At 40.6% G+C, this 19,020-nt stretch overlaps 1 protein-coding gene across 1 annotated transcript; it reads left to right on the top strand.

The window, feature by feature from the left end:
* Nucleotides 1-1,020: 1,020 nt before the first annotated feature.
* Nucleotides 1,021-8,253, top strand: LOC132881637 (uncharacterized). Its single transcript, XM_060914338.1, has 3 exons — nucleotides 1,021-1,057; nucleotides 6,702-7,195; nucleotides 7,371-8,253. The coding sequence occupies exons 2-3, from the start codon at nucleotides 6,737-6,739 to the stop codon at nucleotides 7,881-7,883; spliced, it is 972 nt and encodes a 323-aa protein (XP_060770321.1). The 5' UTR covers nucleotides 1,021-1,057; nucleotides 6,702-6,736; the 3' UTR covers nucleotides 7,884-8,253.
* The last annotated feature ends 10,767 nt before the right edge of the window (nucleotides 8,254-19,020 follow it).

The raw sequence follows: 19,020 nt of genomic DNA, 5'->3' as shown, positions 1-19,020 counted from the left end.
TAATAATAAGTGCTGTCAAGCGATTAAAATATTTAATCGCGAATCACACATTTTTATCACATGAGAAACCATTGTAATTCTCTGATCAGCATAAAAAAGTGAATGGGCTTGCTTTGTACCAATGTTGTGTTTTTTTTTTTTTTTTTTTTATTGCAAAGCAGAGCTAGCAAGAGAAGTGAATTGATTTACTGCTTGAGTTAGTCTACATCTCTAATCAGAGAGACAGGTTACACAGTGACGGTAGGCTTGACTCAATGCTATCCCAGAAATCCTTCCTGTAATATGCAAATTTGTCCGCCTCTGATTGGACAGCCACATTTGCATATTACAGGAAGGATTTCTGGGATAGCATTGAGTCAAGCCTACCGTCACTGTAACCTGTCTCTCTGATTAGAGTTGTAGACTAATGCAAGCAGTAAATCACTTCACTCATGGTTCTCTTGCTAGCTGGGTGTGAACTGCGAGTCATTAGAGTGCTCAAAGGATTTCCCGTTAGGGTGATCAATGGCAAATTTAAGATGCCATTCCTCACTCAATCTGGCAATCTGACTCTCTCTGCAAATTTAGGCATCTTAAAATGTTTTTATTAATGCCAAATAAAATATCCAGCACAAATTATATATGATAGACATAAATTAATAGTTTATAAATTTTATTTCAAACACGTTTTTAGTTAGTGGGACTGCAGCTTATCACTGCTCCCGCCCGCACGCGCATATGTGCACTCCCGCTCCCGCCCGCGCATGCATATGTGCACTTCCGGTCCCGCCCACGCCTGCAATGAGCTTTCAAAATTTGTCCCGCGCTGCACTGCTTTGCGGCGGGTCCCGCGGGACTCCCGCGGGAGTGCAGGGCTCTATTTCTGTGTAATATCATTAAAAGTGAGTTAATGTGAAACTTCCCACAGTCAACAGGTAGTGGAGATTTTGGACTCGTGAGTTTCTGTGTTTTTCTTCTTCCAGTGTCCGGATTCTTTTCACCTTTTATTATGAAATCAAAGTCCAGACGGCGCTCTTTAGGAAAATCTCCACAGACTCCTGCTGCTGTTGCCTCAAAGGTAAAGTTTATTCATGTGTCTGATTCTCTCTCTCTCTCTCTCTCTCTCTCTAACTCTGTGCACTTATTTATATCCTGGTGTAACCAGTTCTCGACAGTATAAGGTGTTCAAACTAATAATAAAAGACTGCTGACTTTTGCATTTATATTCTTACACAATATAATAAATGTTTAGATGGCTGAACTGACCAAATTTCTGCCAAATCTGTCTGTTTGAAAGTGCTATTCATCAAGAGGCTCCAGTTGAAATGATGGATTCTCTGAGGGGCGCCCTGAAGAAAACAGTCCTCTGTCAGTCACCTCAGAGAATCCATAATTTCAACTGGAGCCTCTCAGTGCATGGTATATTTGATTTCTCTCATTAAAAAATTCCAAACTAGAAGTGTTAATGACAAATAATTAGAAATAAATCCTAATATGTAGATCTACACACACAGAGAAATGCTTGCAGAGCTATCACTGTGACTCAAGTCCACCATACAGCTTGAAATTGTGATGTCAGTTCATGGTATATCCAGGATAGACCAAGACTGACTTGCACCATATCCATTTTTTGAAGTTTTGATGTCATGAGATGCATTACTTAATCAGTGGTGGAACTGTTTTACGTCATGTCCTTGGCCATCCCTGCATGGGGATTTATTTTTTTGATGAGTTCAAGTTCAAAGTGTTTGTCATATGCACAGGGTTTTCATTAGTAACCGATTGTCGATCGAAATCATCGGTTGTATTGACATCTGAATCGGTTATTTTTCGGCCAAATGCAATTTTCCTGTAATTGTTCGAACTTTCTTGTTGGACTTATTTGAAAAGGAACGCCGTTACTTGTGCACCGTTTGGTTTCTGAGACTGTGTACATGTGACTAGATAACAGGTGGGAACCGATTGGCTAATCCTTCATATATCATCCAGTCATTTAGCGCGTATAAAATTATAGCATATCATGTGGTTCCCACATGGTAAGATGGCAACTTACCATGTGGTAAGTCACCTTTACAAAGGTGAGTTTCAGTTACAACAGTTGTTATTGTTGGTTAATTAATCAACCAGAAGACCCCCCTCACCCTTTGATCTTGTCGTCTGATGAGACAGCTTGTTACCTGAGATGGAATTTTTTTCAGCACGATCAGCAATTTGAAGAAAACTCGGATGTTATTATCGCAGGTGAGCATGGTAGAAAGATCATAGACATGTTTTTACTTCTCAAATTCACCAGTATTTCATGAGCTCCTTGTTGAAACCTGCTTTGTTGGAAAAGTAATCAACCACATTAGTGACATTAACGGTCATTGGTTAATGGTGATTGCTGACATACATGAAGATAAAATAATTCTGATTTGTGTTTATGGCTATAATGAGAGGGGTAAAAACAAATTCATCCCAGACTTGTGTAAATTAAAGATCGTATGAGATCTTATTCAACTGACAAAATCATAATTGGAGGAGACTTCAATTTGGTGCCTGATTTTTGGTTAGACAGACACCCTACCAGGGCACAATGTCACAAATATGATTATCTAATTGCTGAATTGATAAATACTGCAAATTTAGTTGATTACTGGAGGGAGAAAAATCCCAGAACTACTTAGTTTACCTGGTTTAATGCATCTGGCATTGGTCAAAGCTCAAGAATAGACTACCGGCTCATTTCTAATCCTTTAGTAAATTATGTCACTAAATGTGATATTTCTGCTTCACCCTTGACCAATCATTGTGTTATCATGTTATTTCTTTTGTTTTCAAGATCTGAACCTGGACTGAATCATATTTGGAAATTCAGTAATGCTCTTCTGGACGATACTTATTTTTGCAAGGATGTTAGACAGCTAATAATGGAGATTGCTACCTTGGAGATGTCATCTGTTAGTAAATGGGAATGGCTAAAATTTAAGATAAGAGACCTTGCAATTGTGATGAGGAAAAAGTCCTCTAAATTGAAAAAACAGAAGCAACAAAAAACATTATTAATATTAATAATCTCTGTGAAAAAACTGAGCTGATGAGAGGGACTTGCTGAATTAAAGTTACAAAGTGAATTAGACAATTTATATTTAGAAAAAGCAAAGGGTGCCTTTACACTCTAAAAAATAAAGGTGCTTCAGTGGTTCTTCAAATCTCTGGATGGTTCCATGGAGAGTCAAAACTCTGTGATCAACTATTACATTATGCGAAAGGTTCTTCACATTGGAAATGGTTCTTCAGAGCCTGGCATTCTCTTACCATTTGCTGGTCAATGCACATAGGCTATGTTTACACAAATCTGTCTTCACTGCTCAAACAAATGGTTTAAATGGTTCTTTAAAGAACTGTTGCATGAACGGTTCTTTGAAGCCCTGAAAAAGGTTCTTCTATGGCATCGCCCTGAAGAACCGGTACTGGCCCCATTATTTTTTAGAGTGTATACGATCTAGAGCAGGGGTCGGGAACCTATGGCTCGCGAGCCAGATGTGGCTCTTTTGGTGACTGCATCTGGCTCGCGGACAAATCTGACATTTGTTAACAGTTGGTCAAAAATAATTTTGTTAGGCATATATTATCAAAGTTTAAAAAATGACTTCCTGAAATCTAAATGTTAAATTAGCTTTCAAAATATAAAATATGATCACGTATTTGCAATCCATTCCATCTGGTTTTTTTTTCACCGCTGAAGTTCACGGGTGCGTCAGATCAGCCAATCCCAGCAGGCGACACGTCAGACATTAAAAAAAAAAACGCGATTTTTATTGGACAATAAGGTGCCTACGGGGTCGTGTGAGGTAAAATTACATCCGCTTTATTTAAAATTCCAGCTAGCTACCTGTTGCATGCACAACTAACAAAGAAGATGGCGAAGAGAAAAAAGGATGACGATTACCGAACATTTCAAAATGAGTGGACAGAAGAATTCGCATTTGTGGAGAGAGGAGGCTCGGCTTCGTGTCTAATATGCAATGACAAAATTGCTTCAATGAAACGCTCGAATATCAAGCGCCACTTTGAGACACGACATGCTGCATTTGCAACCAAATATCCAGCTGGGGACAGCAGAAAGAAGGCATGCGAAGAGCTACAGAGGAAGGCCTCGGACATGTGGGTGAATAAGTTCAAATCGCTGAATGAAGATTTGGAGAAACTTGCACGGCAGCAAGCAGAACTGGCCAGCCAACACAAGTGGACAGAAATGAAAAAACTTCCACATGCAGACGAACTGATTGTGAAAACATGGAACGCGCTTCCAGTCACATACCACACACTGCAGCGAGTGAGCGTTGCTGTGTTGACCATGTTCGGATCTACGTATACATGTGAGCAGTCCTTCTCTCATCTAAAACACATCAAGACCAACCTAAGATCACGTCTAACTGATGAAAGCCTCAACGCCTGCATGAAGCTCAACCTCACCGCATATCAGCCAGATTACAAAGCCATCAGTAAAACGATGCAGTCCCAGAAGTCTCATTAATGGTGAGAAGTGGTTTTTTTCCCCTTCTTGGCTTCAATATAAAAACGTAATTAAAAATAATACATTCGTACACACTAAAATTGTTTGGTCTTTTTAAAAATACATAGGCCTACATTTAATTGTATTCATTTTTTTAATGGTATGGCTCTCACGGAAATTTTATTTTTTAAAAATGGGCATTTATGGCTCAGTCAGCCAAAAAGGTTCCCGACCCCTGATCTAGAGCCTGCTGGATTGAAGGAGGGGAAAAACACCTATTTTTTCAACCTTGAGAAACATGGTCAAAAAAGAAAATTCATTGAAACTAGATGGATCCATTGTCGAAGACCAAGCCCAAATTAACAATGAAATAAAATATTTTTATAGCAAATTATACCAATCTAATCACTCTGATTTGGATTGTCTTTTTCATTTAAATACCATCCGGGAATGTAATAAAATCATTGATAATGATTTTAAACAGTCTTTGGAAAATAATTTAAAAATTGAAGAGTTAGATAAAGTTTTACTGAAGATGTGCTCTGGAAAGTCACCTGGCCTGGATGGTTTAACAACTGAATTTTATAGATTCTTCTGGAAGGACATCAGAGTGACGTTATACGAAGCTCTCTCAGAATGTATCTCAACTCTTTCTACTACAATGAAACAAGGAATAATCACCCTAATTCCAAAACCTAACAAAGACATTCTCCTCCTGGATAATTGGAGACTTTATTGTGTAATGATTATAAAATTTTGGCTCATGTTTTGGCTGACCGACTGAACAGTGGATTAGAGAAGATATAATTGACGAATGTCAGTCAGCATTTATTAAAGGAAGAAACATACATAATCATATTCGGTTAATACTTTGTTAGATTGTGATTATTATTTCTTGATTTCTGCAAGGCATTCGACACAGTTAAGTATTCCTTTCTGCTAGAAGTGTTAAAATTCATGGATTTTGGTGATAATTTTTGTAAGATGATTAAGATGATGTATAGTGATATGTATAGCTCAGTGTCCTTAAACCCAGGACTTACTTCTAGATTTAAAGTCCAGCGTGGTATTTGGCAAGCAGTGTTGTGTGTAACGCATTACAAAGTAATGCATTACAGTAACGTAACTACTTTTTTCGGGTGAAAAGTAGTGTAACGCGCTACCACCGAAAATTTGGTAATGAAACGTAATTCCTTTTTCCAATTTGGCACAACATTACTTTCCGTAGGGACATATTTGACGGCAACACTGCTTCTCAGCTTCACGCTTGCGCAATAGTCTCTCATTTCACATAGCTGTCATTTCACACAGTAGGGCATAAGTATGATGATGGCATGATGAAGAGAGCAAGCAGCGAGAAGCAGCCAACAATAACTTTTGAGGGATGGAAGTATTCTCATTACTTTGAACTCATTGAAACAAAGGGGAGGAATGTGAGTGTTAGGTGTAAACTCTGCCCTGGCCAGAAAGTTTTATCCATGGCCATTAATTCAACTGCTAACCTTTCTAAGCATTTGAAAGGAAAACATGCTAACGTGAAGCTTGTAGCTCAGGATCCCTGGGGAAATGATGATGGGCCAAGCCCAAATAAGCAGCTAAAACTTCATTTTCACGAGGTAACTAAACAACAGTTGGACAAACTTGTCGCTTCATTCATCGTTGAAGAAATGTTGCCCATCAATACTGTCGAATCTCCCGCTTTCAGAAAGATACTTAGCAAGATACCGATAACAGGAGACAGACGCCCATGGTCAGATCATAAAACTTTTACACACTATCTGGATGAATGTTATCTGAAAATGGAGACTGAATTAAAGACATCTTTCGAGAGTTTGCAGTATGTGTCAACCACAGTGGATATATGGAGTAGCCGTAACAGAAGCTTTTTGGGAATCACTATGCACTGGATCAATCCACAAAACTTTGTGAGAAAGCTGCCATCGCTTGCAGAAGAATTAAGGGAAGGCATACATATGATGTTATAGGCTTTAAATTGGAACAAATTCACTCAGCATTTGGCCTTTCACATAGGATCACTGCCACCGTTAGACAACGGGTCGAATTTTGTTAAAGCTTTTAAGATGTATGCAAACCCCCCCCCCCCCCCCCCCCCCCCCCCCGAGCCTGACAAGGAGGAAGATGAAGAGCAATGTGTAGTTTTCACAGATATGGAAGAGTTGCTTGGCACCACAGAGGGTCAGTTTTCTCTTCCTCCGCATTTTAGGTGTGCCTCGCATACGCTCAACTTGATCTCATGCAATGACATCGACAAATGGCTGTCATCAAACAGTGACTCAAATTGTGTACAGGAGTGCCACAGTGAAGTGCACTGCTCTTTGGACAAAGGCAAGCCGTTCTACCGTGGCTTCTAAGACTGTCGATGAAATACGTGGGAAAAAAATTATTGTGCCTACATCAACAAGGTGGCATTCATACCACGATGCCTTGTCCCGTATCATTGACATACCGGCCCAGGATTTGAATACGCTTTGTACGAGACTGGACTGCAGAGCCCCGACAGAGCGCAAACACCTATTTCTAAAAGAATACTGCACTGTTTTGAAACCGCTGACGGTAGCACTTGACATCTTGCAAGGCGAAGATAACTGTTACTATGGGAGTCTTCTACCAACCTTGGAGATCCTGATGACCAGGACGCTGGCTCTTCAAAATGGACTCTCGAGGATGACCGCAGGCCTACCGGGGGTAATTGTACAGGTAAGCCAATTCTTAATATTCTAACTTAAAGTTAGTAGCCTAGACATATGCTTATCCATAACGTGCATTTCTTCATAAATATTCTAAATTTTGATACATGCATTAATTACGCTTCGATAGAGTGAGTCATGTGCCTGAAAATAGGCTTAGGCTATGTCTTTTCATTTTGTCCTAGGCTATCAAGACACAATTTGCACCAGTGTTGGAGAGCAGCGAAGCTTTATTGTCTGCCTTGACGTTGCCGAAATTTAAAGTACGATGGATAGGGGCAGCGGAGCGGAGAGAAGAAGCACGTGCGCTTCTCGTCGCGGAGTGTCGCACTATACCACAGGATGCAGAGCCGGCCGAGAATAAAAACCAAGAAGTTGCCGCACACAGCAGTGCCAATGAGAAGGACTTTTTTTCTTTTGATGATGAGGAGGATGAAATCATGTCCTTTAGCACAGATGCAGAGGTACTTGAGTACATGAGGTCAGGCTCAGAGTTAGGAGTCCTCAACCGTTTCCCCCGAGTGAAAGCTGTGTTCATGAAATGCAACACTGCCACACCATCCAGTGCACCAGTGGAAAGGCTGTTCAGCCTGGGAGGTCTTGTGCTGACCCCCAGAAGAAACAGACTTTCCGATAAACGTTTTGAAAGACTACTCCTGATGAGGTATAATCACACATTTTGTGCTGATCTAGAATAAGTTGACTGCCACCCATGCTATAGCTTTGGCCTTTGCACAATACTTTTTTTTTTCTATCTTTTTCTTGTCATGATCAAACTGTGAAGAAGGGTAAGCAGTAGCCTTTTTTAATGTTGGGGCTAGTTTTGTGTTAAGTTGTAGGCCTATTATGCCATTTTATTTACTCAAGCCATCAACATCAAACTATTTTGAGGTTATTCTATTTTTCTGTTGGATTTATATGAGGCATGTTTTATTTTGAGACATAGCCATTTTGAGGTTGTCATCACGTTCCTAAGGAGCCTATATTGAGGCTGTTATTTGCTGCTGTTTCACAGGGCTTTGGTGGTGAAGCCTGTAGCCAAATATGTTCATGTCAAGTGCAGAATAAAGAGCATAAAAGAAATGCCTGTTATGTCATCAGTAGAACTTTCTGTAGGTGGCCTACAGTAGGCCTACACATTAAGGAACAATGTGGAGTACTACCCAGACTCAAGCAACACAAAAGTAACGTAAAAGTAACGAATAACATAAAAAGCTCTTCCTGGTTTACGCACTTCCTGTTTCCTGAGTTGTTCGCGCCGAGTCCTTTTTCCCGCGAGTGCCGGCGTTAATTACTAATCCTTTTTTAACTTTTTTTCTATAAATACATTTCCAGTATCCTCTTCATTTTTATTATACTGTCGCTTTCATTTTTGTACTTTTCACTTTCGCTTTCCTTTTTCCGGTTTTTTTCCCGTTTTTTTTCTCTTTCTTTTTTCGGAAGAACGCCGAGACCGGAAGCTTTCTTTTTCTCTCCTCCTGTGTAAAGTCCACAAGCGGAGGCCATCTGATCTGCTTTAATATCAACAGATCTTCATTTAAGGTACGTGAATCTTTTCATCATGGCACACCTTCAGCCTGTTCAGTGTGCTGAGTGCAGGATGTTTAGTCATTCTTCCTCCGTCACTAGCGATAGCTCTATTAGCTTTACTTGTGATAAGTGCAGATTAGTTAGCTCTCTGACGGAGAAGATTTCAGTGCTAGAAGCGCGTGTCCAGGCTTTAGAGCAGGTTAGTGAGCGTGAGAACAGTGTAGTTTCTGTTAGGGAAAGTCTGGACACCCTAAGTGGAGTTAGCAATCCCCCAACTCCGGCATTAGAGCCCTTACAGCGGGGCGAATGGGTGACGGCTCGGCGGCATAAGCGTAGAGCCAAAGCTACCGCTGAGGCTCGCCCACGGGAGCACCACTCCTCTCCGCGTCACGTGTCGAACAGGTTTGCTCTCCTTAGTGATGCACCCACTGAGAAACCTGAAAGAGCTCTGGTTATAGGGGACTCTATCATACGGCACGTGAAATTAGCTCAGCCTTTAGGGGCACCAGCAGCTTTAGTCAGGTGTATACCGGGAGCCAGGGCGCCGGACATAGCAGGTAATCTTAGGGTCCTAGGCAAGCACAGGTTCTCAAAGATAGTTATCCATGCAGGAGCTAATGATATACGCCTTCGTCAGTCTGAGGTTACCAAGAGTAACTTTGTAGAGGTGTTTAAATTAGCGAAGGCGATGTCCGATGCTGTAGTATGCTCTGGCCCCATCCCAATGCGGCGTGGCGATGTAGCTTACAGCAGGTTATGGTCGCTGAACTGCTGGCTGTCCAGGTGGTGCTCTGAAAACAGTGTGGGCTTTATAGATAATTGGGCTAATTTTGAGGGCACTGCTGGCCTGTTAGGGCGGGACGGTATCCATCCCACTCGGGAAGGTGCTGCTCTCATTTCCTGCAGCATAGGTCATAGTCTCAGAACAGGCCTAGTTAATTTCTGACAATCCGGAGCCAAGGCCAGGGAGCAGACGAACAGGCTAAACCGACTGTCTGCTAGCTGCACAGAGTCGTCACTCAGGGCCCACTACATCGAGACTGTGTCTGTTCCCCGAGCTCAACAAAAAGGTAGAAATTTTCAGAGAGTTTGTTCCAGTAACCTAATCAATATAAAATTAGATCAGACTGACTGTACAGCTGCTGCCAGCACCTTTGATCTAAAGGTGGGGCTATTAAATATTAGATCTCTTACATCTAAAGCGCTAATGGTTAATGAACTCATTACTGATCAGGAGTTTAATGTACTGTGTTTAACAGAAACATGGATTAAGCCAAATGAATATATAGCATTAAATGAAGCGAGTCCTCCTGGATACAGTTATATACACCAGCCTCGTCTAACTGGCAGAGGAGGAGGCATCGCGGTTATTTATAACGATTATCTAGGTGTAACACACAAACCTGGTTATAAATTTAATACATTTGAAGTTCTTCATACTCGTATAATGTATGTAGCCTCGAAAAATAAGTCTACCCAGTTAATTCCATTGCTTATTATTTACAGGCCCCCGGGGCCATATTCTGAGTTTCTTTCTGAATTTGCAGATTTTATCTCAGATTTGGTTATTTCCTTAGACAAAGCTTTAGTTGTCGGAGATTTTAATATTCACTTCGATAACCCAGAAGACCCTTTAAAAACAGCGTTTGTGTCCATCTTAGATTCAGTCGGGATTAAGCAGAATGTCATAGGACCGACCCACAATGGTGGTCACACCCTTGGTCTAATACTAACATTCAGATTAAACGTAGACAATATAGTCATACTTCCACAGTCTGAAGTTATCTCAGATCATTGTCTCATCTCATTCAAAACATGTCTGAGTAATAATATATGCACCTCACCACGCTACTGTATTAAACGTACTTTCACGTCAACTACTGCACAGAGCTTTATAAATGATCTCCCAGAGCTGTCAACTTTGACTGGGTCACTGTCAGCCCCTGCAGAACTTGATCAGGCAACTGAATGCTTAGAGTCAACATTCCGCCATACTTTAGATAATGTAGCTCCTCTAAAAAGGAAAATGGTCAGAGACAAAAAATTAGCACCCTGGTATAATGATGACACTCGCACATTAAAACAGACCACTCGAAAATTGGAACGTAAATGGCGTCAAACAAAATTGGTAGTGTTCAAATTAGCTTGGAAGGAGAGCTTCCTAAAGTATGGAAAAGCTCTTAGTGCTGCGAGATCAACATATTTCTCCTCCCTAATAGAAGATAACAAAAATAATCCTAGATTCCTATTTAATACTGTAGCAAAATTAACCAGGAATAAGTCCACTATCAACACATGCACACCTGCAGTATGCAGTAGCAACGACTTTATGAATTTTTTTAATGACAAAATTGAGAATATCCGACAAAAAATTCAAACTACTAATTTAAGGTTAGACAATGAAAGTGACCTTGTAGTTAACAATATAACTGTATCAGATCATCAGTTAGAATGTTTTACTCCCCTAAAAGAAACTGAATTACTTTCATTAATCTCTACATCAAAAGCCTCAACTTGCGTACTAGATCCCTTACCGACACATCTATTCAAACAGATAATGCCTGGAGTAATTGAACCGCTTCTAAAAATAATAAATTCTTCTCTTATGATTGGCTATGTACCCAAATCCTTTAAACTAGCAGTTATCAAACCCCTGATTAAAAAACCTGACCTTGATCCCTGTCAGCTGTCCAATTATCGGCCAATATCAAACCTCCCCTTTATCTCCAAGATCCTTGAAAAAGCTGTGGCACAGCAGTTATGCTCATATTTACATAGGAATAACATCCATGAAATGTATCAGTCAGGATTTAGACCTCATCATAGCACAGAGACAGCACTGGTTAAAGTAGTAAACGACCTACTGTTGGCGTCTGATCAGGGCTGTGTCTCACTACTTGTGTTGCTTGACCTTAGTGCAGCATTTGATACCATTGATCATTCCATTCTTCTGGATAGACTAGAAAATGTTGTGGGAGTTAAGGGAATGGCCCTCTCCTGGCTCAGGTCTTATCTAACTGATCGTTATCAGTATGTTGATATAAATGGTGATATTTCTAGACGTACCGAGGTAAAGTTTGGTGTTCCACAAGGTTCTGTCTTGGGTCCACTGCTTTTTTCTCTATATATGTTACCTCTGGGCGATATTATTCGTAAACATTGTATTAGTTTCCACTGTTATGCTGATGACACACAGTTGTATGTCTCTGCAAAACCTGATGAGAGACACCAGCTTAATAAAATTGAGGAATGTGTTAAGGACATTAGACACTGGATGCTTATAAATTTCCTTCTGCTTAACTCTGACAAGACTGAAGTACTTGTGCTAGGACCACATACAGCTAGAAGTAAGTTTTCTGATTACACAGTAACTCTGGATGGCCTTTCTGTTTCTTCACGTGCAGCAGTAAAAGACCTCGGAGTGATTATTGACCCCAGTCTTTCATTCGAAACTCACATTGATAACATCACCCGGATAGCTTTCTTTCATCTCAGAAATATTGCAAAGATAAGAAATTTAATGTCATTGCATGATGCAGAAAAACTAGTCCATGCTTTCGTTACCTCCAGGTTGGATTATTGTCATGCCTTACTGTCTGGATGTTCCAATAAGTGCATAAACAAGCTCCAGTTAGTTCAAAATGCCGCAGCAAGAGTCCTTACTAGAACTAGAAAATATGACCACATCACGCCTGTCTTATCCACACTGCATTGGCTCCCAATCAAATTTCGTATTGATTATAAAATACTACTATTGACCTTTAAAGCACTAAATGGTCTCGCACCACAGTACCTGAGTGAACTTCTGCTCCTCTATGACCCGCCACGCCTACTTAGATCAAAAGGTGCAGGCTATCTGCTGGTACCTCGTATAGTGAAGGCTACATCAGGGGGCAGAGCCTTTTCTTACAAAGCCCCACTGTTATGGAACAGCCTTCCAAGTAATGTTCGGGAATCAGACACAGTCTCAGCATTTAAGTCTAGGCTGAAAACATATCTGTTTAGTCAAGCCTTTTGTTAATGGTGTTTATGAGGTAAAGGAGTAGATCTGGAGGGTCCTCAGACATAGAGTGTTTTGGTAAACTGGGATGTATGGATGCTGTCAGTCCCCACTCGCTTGCTCACTCGAGTTTGTTGACGGTGTAGTGGCTGGCTGCTTTATGTCCCGGGGCTCCCTCATGCCTGTGTTACCTTCTGGCTCTCTCCTTTTAGTTATGCTGTCATAGTTAGTTGCCGGAGTCCCTGCTTGTACTCGGTGCAATATGTATACTGTTCCTACTTATTCAGGTGACATTGGGCATACCTAACCACCTGTGTTTTCTTTCTCTCCCCCCCACCCCAAATCTGTCCCTCTGAGTTACATGGAGTCAAGAGGAAATCTTTTGGTGGAGACGGTGGGGACCTCGACTGGCTATCGTAGCCTGCAGGGAATCGGCCGTCAGACATTCTGTCGCATGTCCCAGACCCGGTGAAATGTAACTGAATTGTCTTGGCCAGGCCTAAGGGTCCCATCTGCATCTCATCATTGCTGAGGAGTGTGCTCCCATCACCCAATCAAGCATCCAGCCAGAGCAGGTCATGATATATTTTTTACCATATTAACATGCCATTGTGTGTTATGCCTGATGTAAAGACTCTCGTCTCTGCGAGCCTACCACACAGATTTAATACTTGTCATTTTTAGGGCATACCTAACAACGTGTTTTCTTTCTCTCTCTCTCTCTCTCTCTCTCCCCCCCCCCCCATCTGTCCCTCTGAGTTACATGTTGATCCTGGGATTGAGATGCTGGCCTCTTCTGCCCCTCGGATCTGCTTGATCCATCCTGGTGCCCTGTGTCTGGTCGGAGTTTTATCGCCCCACTCCTGTGAAGGACGGCCCCATGAGGACAGTTGAGGGTTATATCTGTTAAAACTGTTAATATTATAGTCAGGCTGTCTGTTGTTGCCCAAATGAGGATGGGTTCCCTTTTGAGTCTGGTTCCTCTCGAGGTTTCTTCCTCATGTCATCTGAGGGAGTTTTTCCTTGCCACCGTCGCCACAGGCTTGCTCATTGGGGATAGATTAGGGATAAAATTAGCTCATGTTTTAAGTCGTTCAAATTCTGTAAAGCTGCTTTGCGACAATGTTTATTGTTAAAAGCGCTGTACAAATAAACTTGATTTGATTTGACTTTACATAGAACAGGGGTTTTCAAAGTGTGGGAGAGTCAGCCCCCCCTCGGAGAGCAAATAAACAACAGCACCCCCCTTACAATTTTTGTTGTTGCTATACTTAATGTTCCATTCGTATTTTTAAAAAATGGTTGTTGTACACATTTTTATTTTTTTCTTTTTCACATTTTAAACATCTGTGCTTTTTAAAACATCTTGTTTTTACACATTTTAAACATCTCATAGCATCGTTAGCTAGCACCTCTTGGCAGACAACACACTGTGGGAGTGGAGCATCTTCAGATCCAGTCCATGAAAATCCAAACTTTAAATAATCGTGGTCATACTTCCTTCTTTTTTCAGTCCCCCCAGGATTCCGCAGGCCTTTTTTGTGATTGTTGCAGGCTAAAATGTCTGTTGCGGGGGTTTTCGAAAAAATTGCGATGAAAGTTGCGGTGTGTTTTTTTAGGTTTTTGTTTCGATTACATTGTGAGAGGTAGTGAAAGTTGCGAGAAATTGTTGTGATTTTCTCTTTTTGTGATTCAAATTTAGTAATATGTTAAATATTAAGTTATTACTGAAAAACTATTGATTAAAAAAACAAAGACACTGAGAAATGGTCCTATAAACAACTTTACCAATATAAAAGATTACCAGGACTACAAAAATGCAGAAAAATAGGCTTTACTTATCCAAATGCACCTGTTGGTTCAAAAGTTAAAGTGCATAGAACCTCACAGCACAACATGAAGTTACCTTAAAATATAACATAAATGCCTCAGCTTTCATGTAAGAAAAAAAACTATTAATACTAGTACTGTGTGCAGGCAGTCTCTCCTGAAGACTAAATTAAACAATTATAAACTAATAAAATAAATGGCTCAGGCTTCATAGAAGAAAAAAAACAATTTGAACAGAATCTCACAGTATGATGCTGAAGCTGCCTAAACAATGGAAAATAAAATACCATTTTGGCAAAAATGTTGGCATCCATTAATTTCTTGTATTAAGTAAAAAATAAATAAAGTGCATACAGTCCTTCACTGTAAACATAACACATTTTCAGTAACAGAATTTAAGCCTATATAAATACTGACTCGCACATCATGCAATGGTTGCCAGATACTGCTGACGTTTTCCAGCCCAAAATATGTTCAAAACCTGCCAAAATGCACTTGAAACCGCCCAATCTGGCAACACTGCGCGCATGCTGCTTCTCTTGAACGTATACACGGAAGTAAGGCGGAAGGTAGTTTGTCGACGTCACCTCAAGACGACGCCAACAATTGGTCAAATTTGCGGGAAAGTTGCGGTGATTGGATATAATTGCAACACTGCCCTGAATTCGCGGGGATTGGTTGAATTTGCGTTGAAGTTGCAAATCGCGACATCGCGAAATCCTGAAGGCTCTGTTTTTTTGCTTGGCCCAGACTCTGTCTCCTCACTCATTGTAGCTTTAGGTACTAAAAATCGATCCATTTTGTCTCTGGTAAAGGCTAGCTGAAGTTTGCTAAATGTCCGCAATAGTAACTTATTCTGGTTTATTTTTCCTCACGTTGCGCACCCCCTTAAGACCTCACCCAGGGGGGGGGTGCGCCCCACACTTTGAAAAGCCCTGACATAGAAGGTAACTAAGTAAAGTAACGGATTACTTTTTAAAGGAGTAACGAGTAACAAGCAAACACTACTTTCTAAAAGTAACTTCCCCAACACTGTTGGCAAGGCTGCCCCATCCCCCTGGATTTGTTTATTTTAACTACTCAGTTACTGGCCTCACTCATTAACAATAACCTTGAATTACAAGGTATTAAGATTTTTGATAGAGAATTTAAAATTAGTCAGTTTGCTGGTGATATGGCAATCTTTTTAAAAATCATTTTATGATTGAAAAAGCCCTTAATACAATTTCCTTATTCTCCAAGTCCTCAGGTTTACAATTAAATATTAAAAAGTATGAGATACTTCCCATTCATACTTGCGTTCATAAGAACATTGCATCAGTCAGAGTTGAAAATGAAATAAAATATTTAGGAATATTGCTTTCTAAAAAATGCAATTAAAAGAGATGATGTTAATATCTCAAGTCAATTACTAGATATGAAAAAAGTCTTAGCCATTGGTTAGCTAGGGACTTGACTATTTTGGGGAGAAACCTGCTGAAACCTGAAACGTCCAGGGTATTTCCAAGGTTATTCATCCTTGTCATTCTATGTATATATCTCCCAAAAATATAAAGAAAGCTAACTCGATCATTTTTCAGTTCTTATGGAAAAATATTAAAAGGTCCCGATTTAGTTAAAAATTTTGAAAATGGTGGCATTAACGCTTTGGATTTTGAATCAGTGGTTGGTGCGTTTAAGATCGAATGGTTGAAAGCCTTTTTCATGCAACCACATTCCATGTGGCTTCACATTCCGGGTTCCATCTTTAAGCAGCTAGGAGGGCTTGAATTCAAAAGAAAAAAAAGAAAAGAAACCTTTATTCGTCACATGCACACTTCAAGCACAGTGAAATTCATCCTCTGCATTTAACCCTTCTGAAGCAGTGAACACACGCACACACTCAGAGCAGTGGGCAGCCACACCAGAGCACCCGGGGAGCAGTCAGGGGTTCAGTACCTTGCTCAAGGGCACCTTAGCCCAAGGCCGCACCACGTCAACCTAACTCAAATCAAATCAAGTTTATTTGTACAGCGCTTTTAACAATAAACATTGTCGCAAAGCAGCTTTACAGAATTTGAACGACTTAAAACATGAGCTAATTTTATCCCTAATCTATCCCCAATGAGCAAGCCTGTGGCGACAGTGGCAAGGAAAAACTCCCTCAGACGACATGAGGAAGAAACCTCGAGAGGAACCAGACTCAAAAGGGAACCCATCCTCATTTGGGCAACAACAGACAGCCTGACTATAATATTAACAGTTTTAACAGGTATAACCCTCAACTGTCCTCATGGGGCCGTCCTTCACAGGAGTGGGGCGATAAAACTCCGACCAGACACAGGGCACCAGGATGGATCAAGCAGGTCCGAGGGGCAGAAGAGGCCAGCATCTCAATCCCAGGATCAACATGCAACTCAGAGGGACAGATGGGGGGGGAGAGAAAGAAAACACGTTGTTAGGTATGCCCTAAAAATGACAAGTATTAAATCTGTGTGGTAGGCTCGCAGAGACGAGAGTCTTTACATCAGGCATGACGCACAATGGCATGTTAATATGGTAAAAAATATATCATGACCTGCTCTGGCTGGATGCTTGATTGGGTGATGGGAGCACACTCCTCAGCAATGATGAGATGCAGATGGGACCCTTAGGCCTGGCCAAGACAATTCAGTTACATTTCACCGGGTCTGGGACATGCGACAGAACGTCTGACGGCCGATTCCCTGCAGGCTACGATAGCCAGTCGAGGTCCCCACCGTCTCCACCAAAAGATTTCCTGTTGACTCCATGTAACTCAGAGGGACAGATTTGGGGTGGGGTGGGGGGGGGAAGAGAAAGAAAACACAGGTGGTTAGGTATGCCCAATGTCACCTGAATAAGTAGGAACAGTATACATATTGCACCGAGTACAAGCAGGGACTCCGGCAACTAACTATGACAGCATAACTAAAAGGAGAGAGCCAGAAGGTAACACAGGCATGAGGGAGCCCCGGGACATAAAGCAGCAGCCACTACACCATCAACAAACTCGAGTGAGCAAGCGAGTGGGGACTGACAGCATCCATACATCCCAGTTTACCAAAACACTCTATGTCTGAGGACCCTCCAGATCTACTCCTTTACCTCATAAACACCATTAACAAAAGGCTTGACTAAACAGATATGTTTTCAGCCTAGACTTAAATGCTGAGACTGTGTCTGATTCCCGAACATTACTTGGAAGGAACATTACTAACTGCATGTCTTTGGACTGTGGGGGAAACCGGAGCACCCGGAGGAAACCCACGCAGACACGGGGAGAACATGCAAACTCCACACAGAAAGGCCCTCGCCGGCCACTGGGTTCGAACCCGGAACCTTCTTGCTGTGAGGTGACAGCGCTAACCACTACACCACCGTGCCGCCCCTTCCGTACCGAATTCCTTTTGAAATGTGATTTTGAGATAAATAAGATTCCAGTTAAATTATCAAACTTTCACAGACAAATTCTTCTTTTCTGGAAATTGATATTCAACCATAATTTCTCTCCTCATGGGTCTACTCTCTGGAATAACAGAGTAATTACAATTGGTAACGAATCAATATTTAGAAAGGATTGGTATGAAAAAGGTGTTATATTTGTGAAAGGTTTATTAGATCGTTATGGAAATTTTTTTGTGCGTTTCTCAGCTTTTGTAGAGAAATATAATACATGGTGTTCCTATAGGGATTTCAATAAGGTTTGCAGAGTGATCCTTTTATCTCTGGTTCAGTTAATCAGAAATACCCTTTTATACTCTGATGCGACTACATCATTACCAGCTTTAAAAGTGAATGACTGCAATTTAATAGATGGTAAGTGCAACAACAAACTACTTAATGATGCTATAAAACAAAAGATTTACCATGATTGTAGCAGAGCTTTTTTCAAGAAATTGAAAAAATATAGACAATCAATCCATTATGACTAACGCTCATTCAAAATTCATAAAGTGGCCTATTCCACCTAAAGTCAAAGAGACTCACTTTAAAATAATCAATAAGACATATAACCAGTAGCCCAATTAAGAGAAGATTTAAATTTGTCGTTGATTTGTGCAACCCTGGAGCATTTGTTTTTTTTTTCATGCCATTGGACTCAACTTTTTTGGTTGAATGTCAGAAACTGGTTCTCTCTTAAACATAATATTCCTTCATTGAGTATTACTCACATTTTATTTTATATGGATCATTTAAGCCCATCTAACTCCAATATTGTTAATATAGTCTTACTTTTAACCAAATATCACAACCATTGTAGCAAATGGAGAGGAAACAAACCCTCATTTTCCTGTTTTATGAACGAATTCAAATTGTACTATTCTGTATTACTTAGTTTAAAAGACTGGAAGGTGGCTGGAAGATATTTCTCATCAGATTTCTAAGTCACTATTGTTTTAACCTATTTCCAGTTGTATGGTGTAGCCCCTTTTTTTTCTTTTTAAATAAAAAATATTATGCCCCCTTTTTTTCTG

This window comes from Neoarius graeffei, chromosome 1 (genome assembly GCF_027579695.1).
Source record: "Neoarius graeffei isolate fNeoGra1 chromosome 1, fNeoGra1.pri, whole genome shotgun sequence".
NCBI lineage: Eukaryota > Metazoa > Chordata > Actinopteri > Siluriformes > Ariidae > Neoarius > Neoarius graeffei.
Note: the sequence above shows the minus strand (reverse complement) of the source record. Positions and strands in the feature narration are given on the sequence as shown.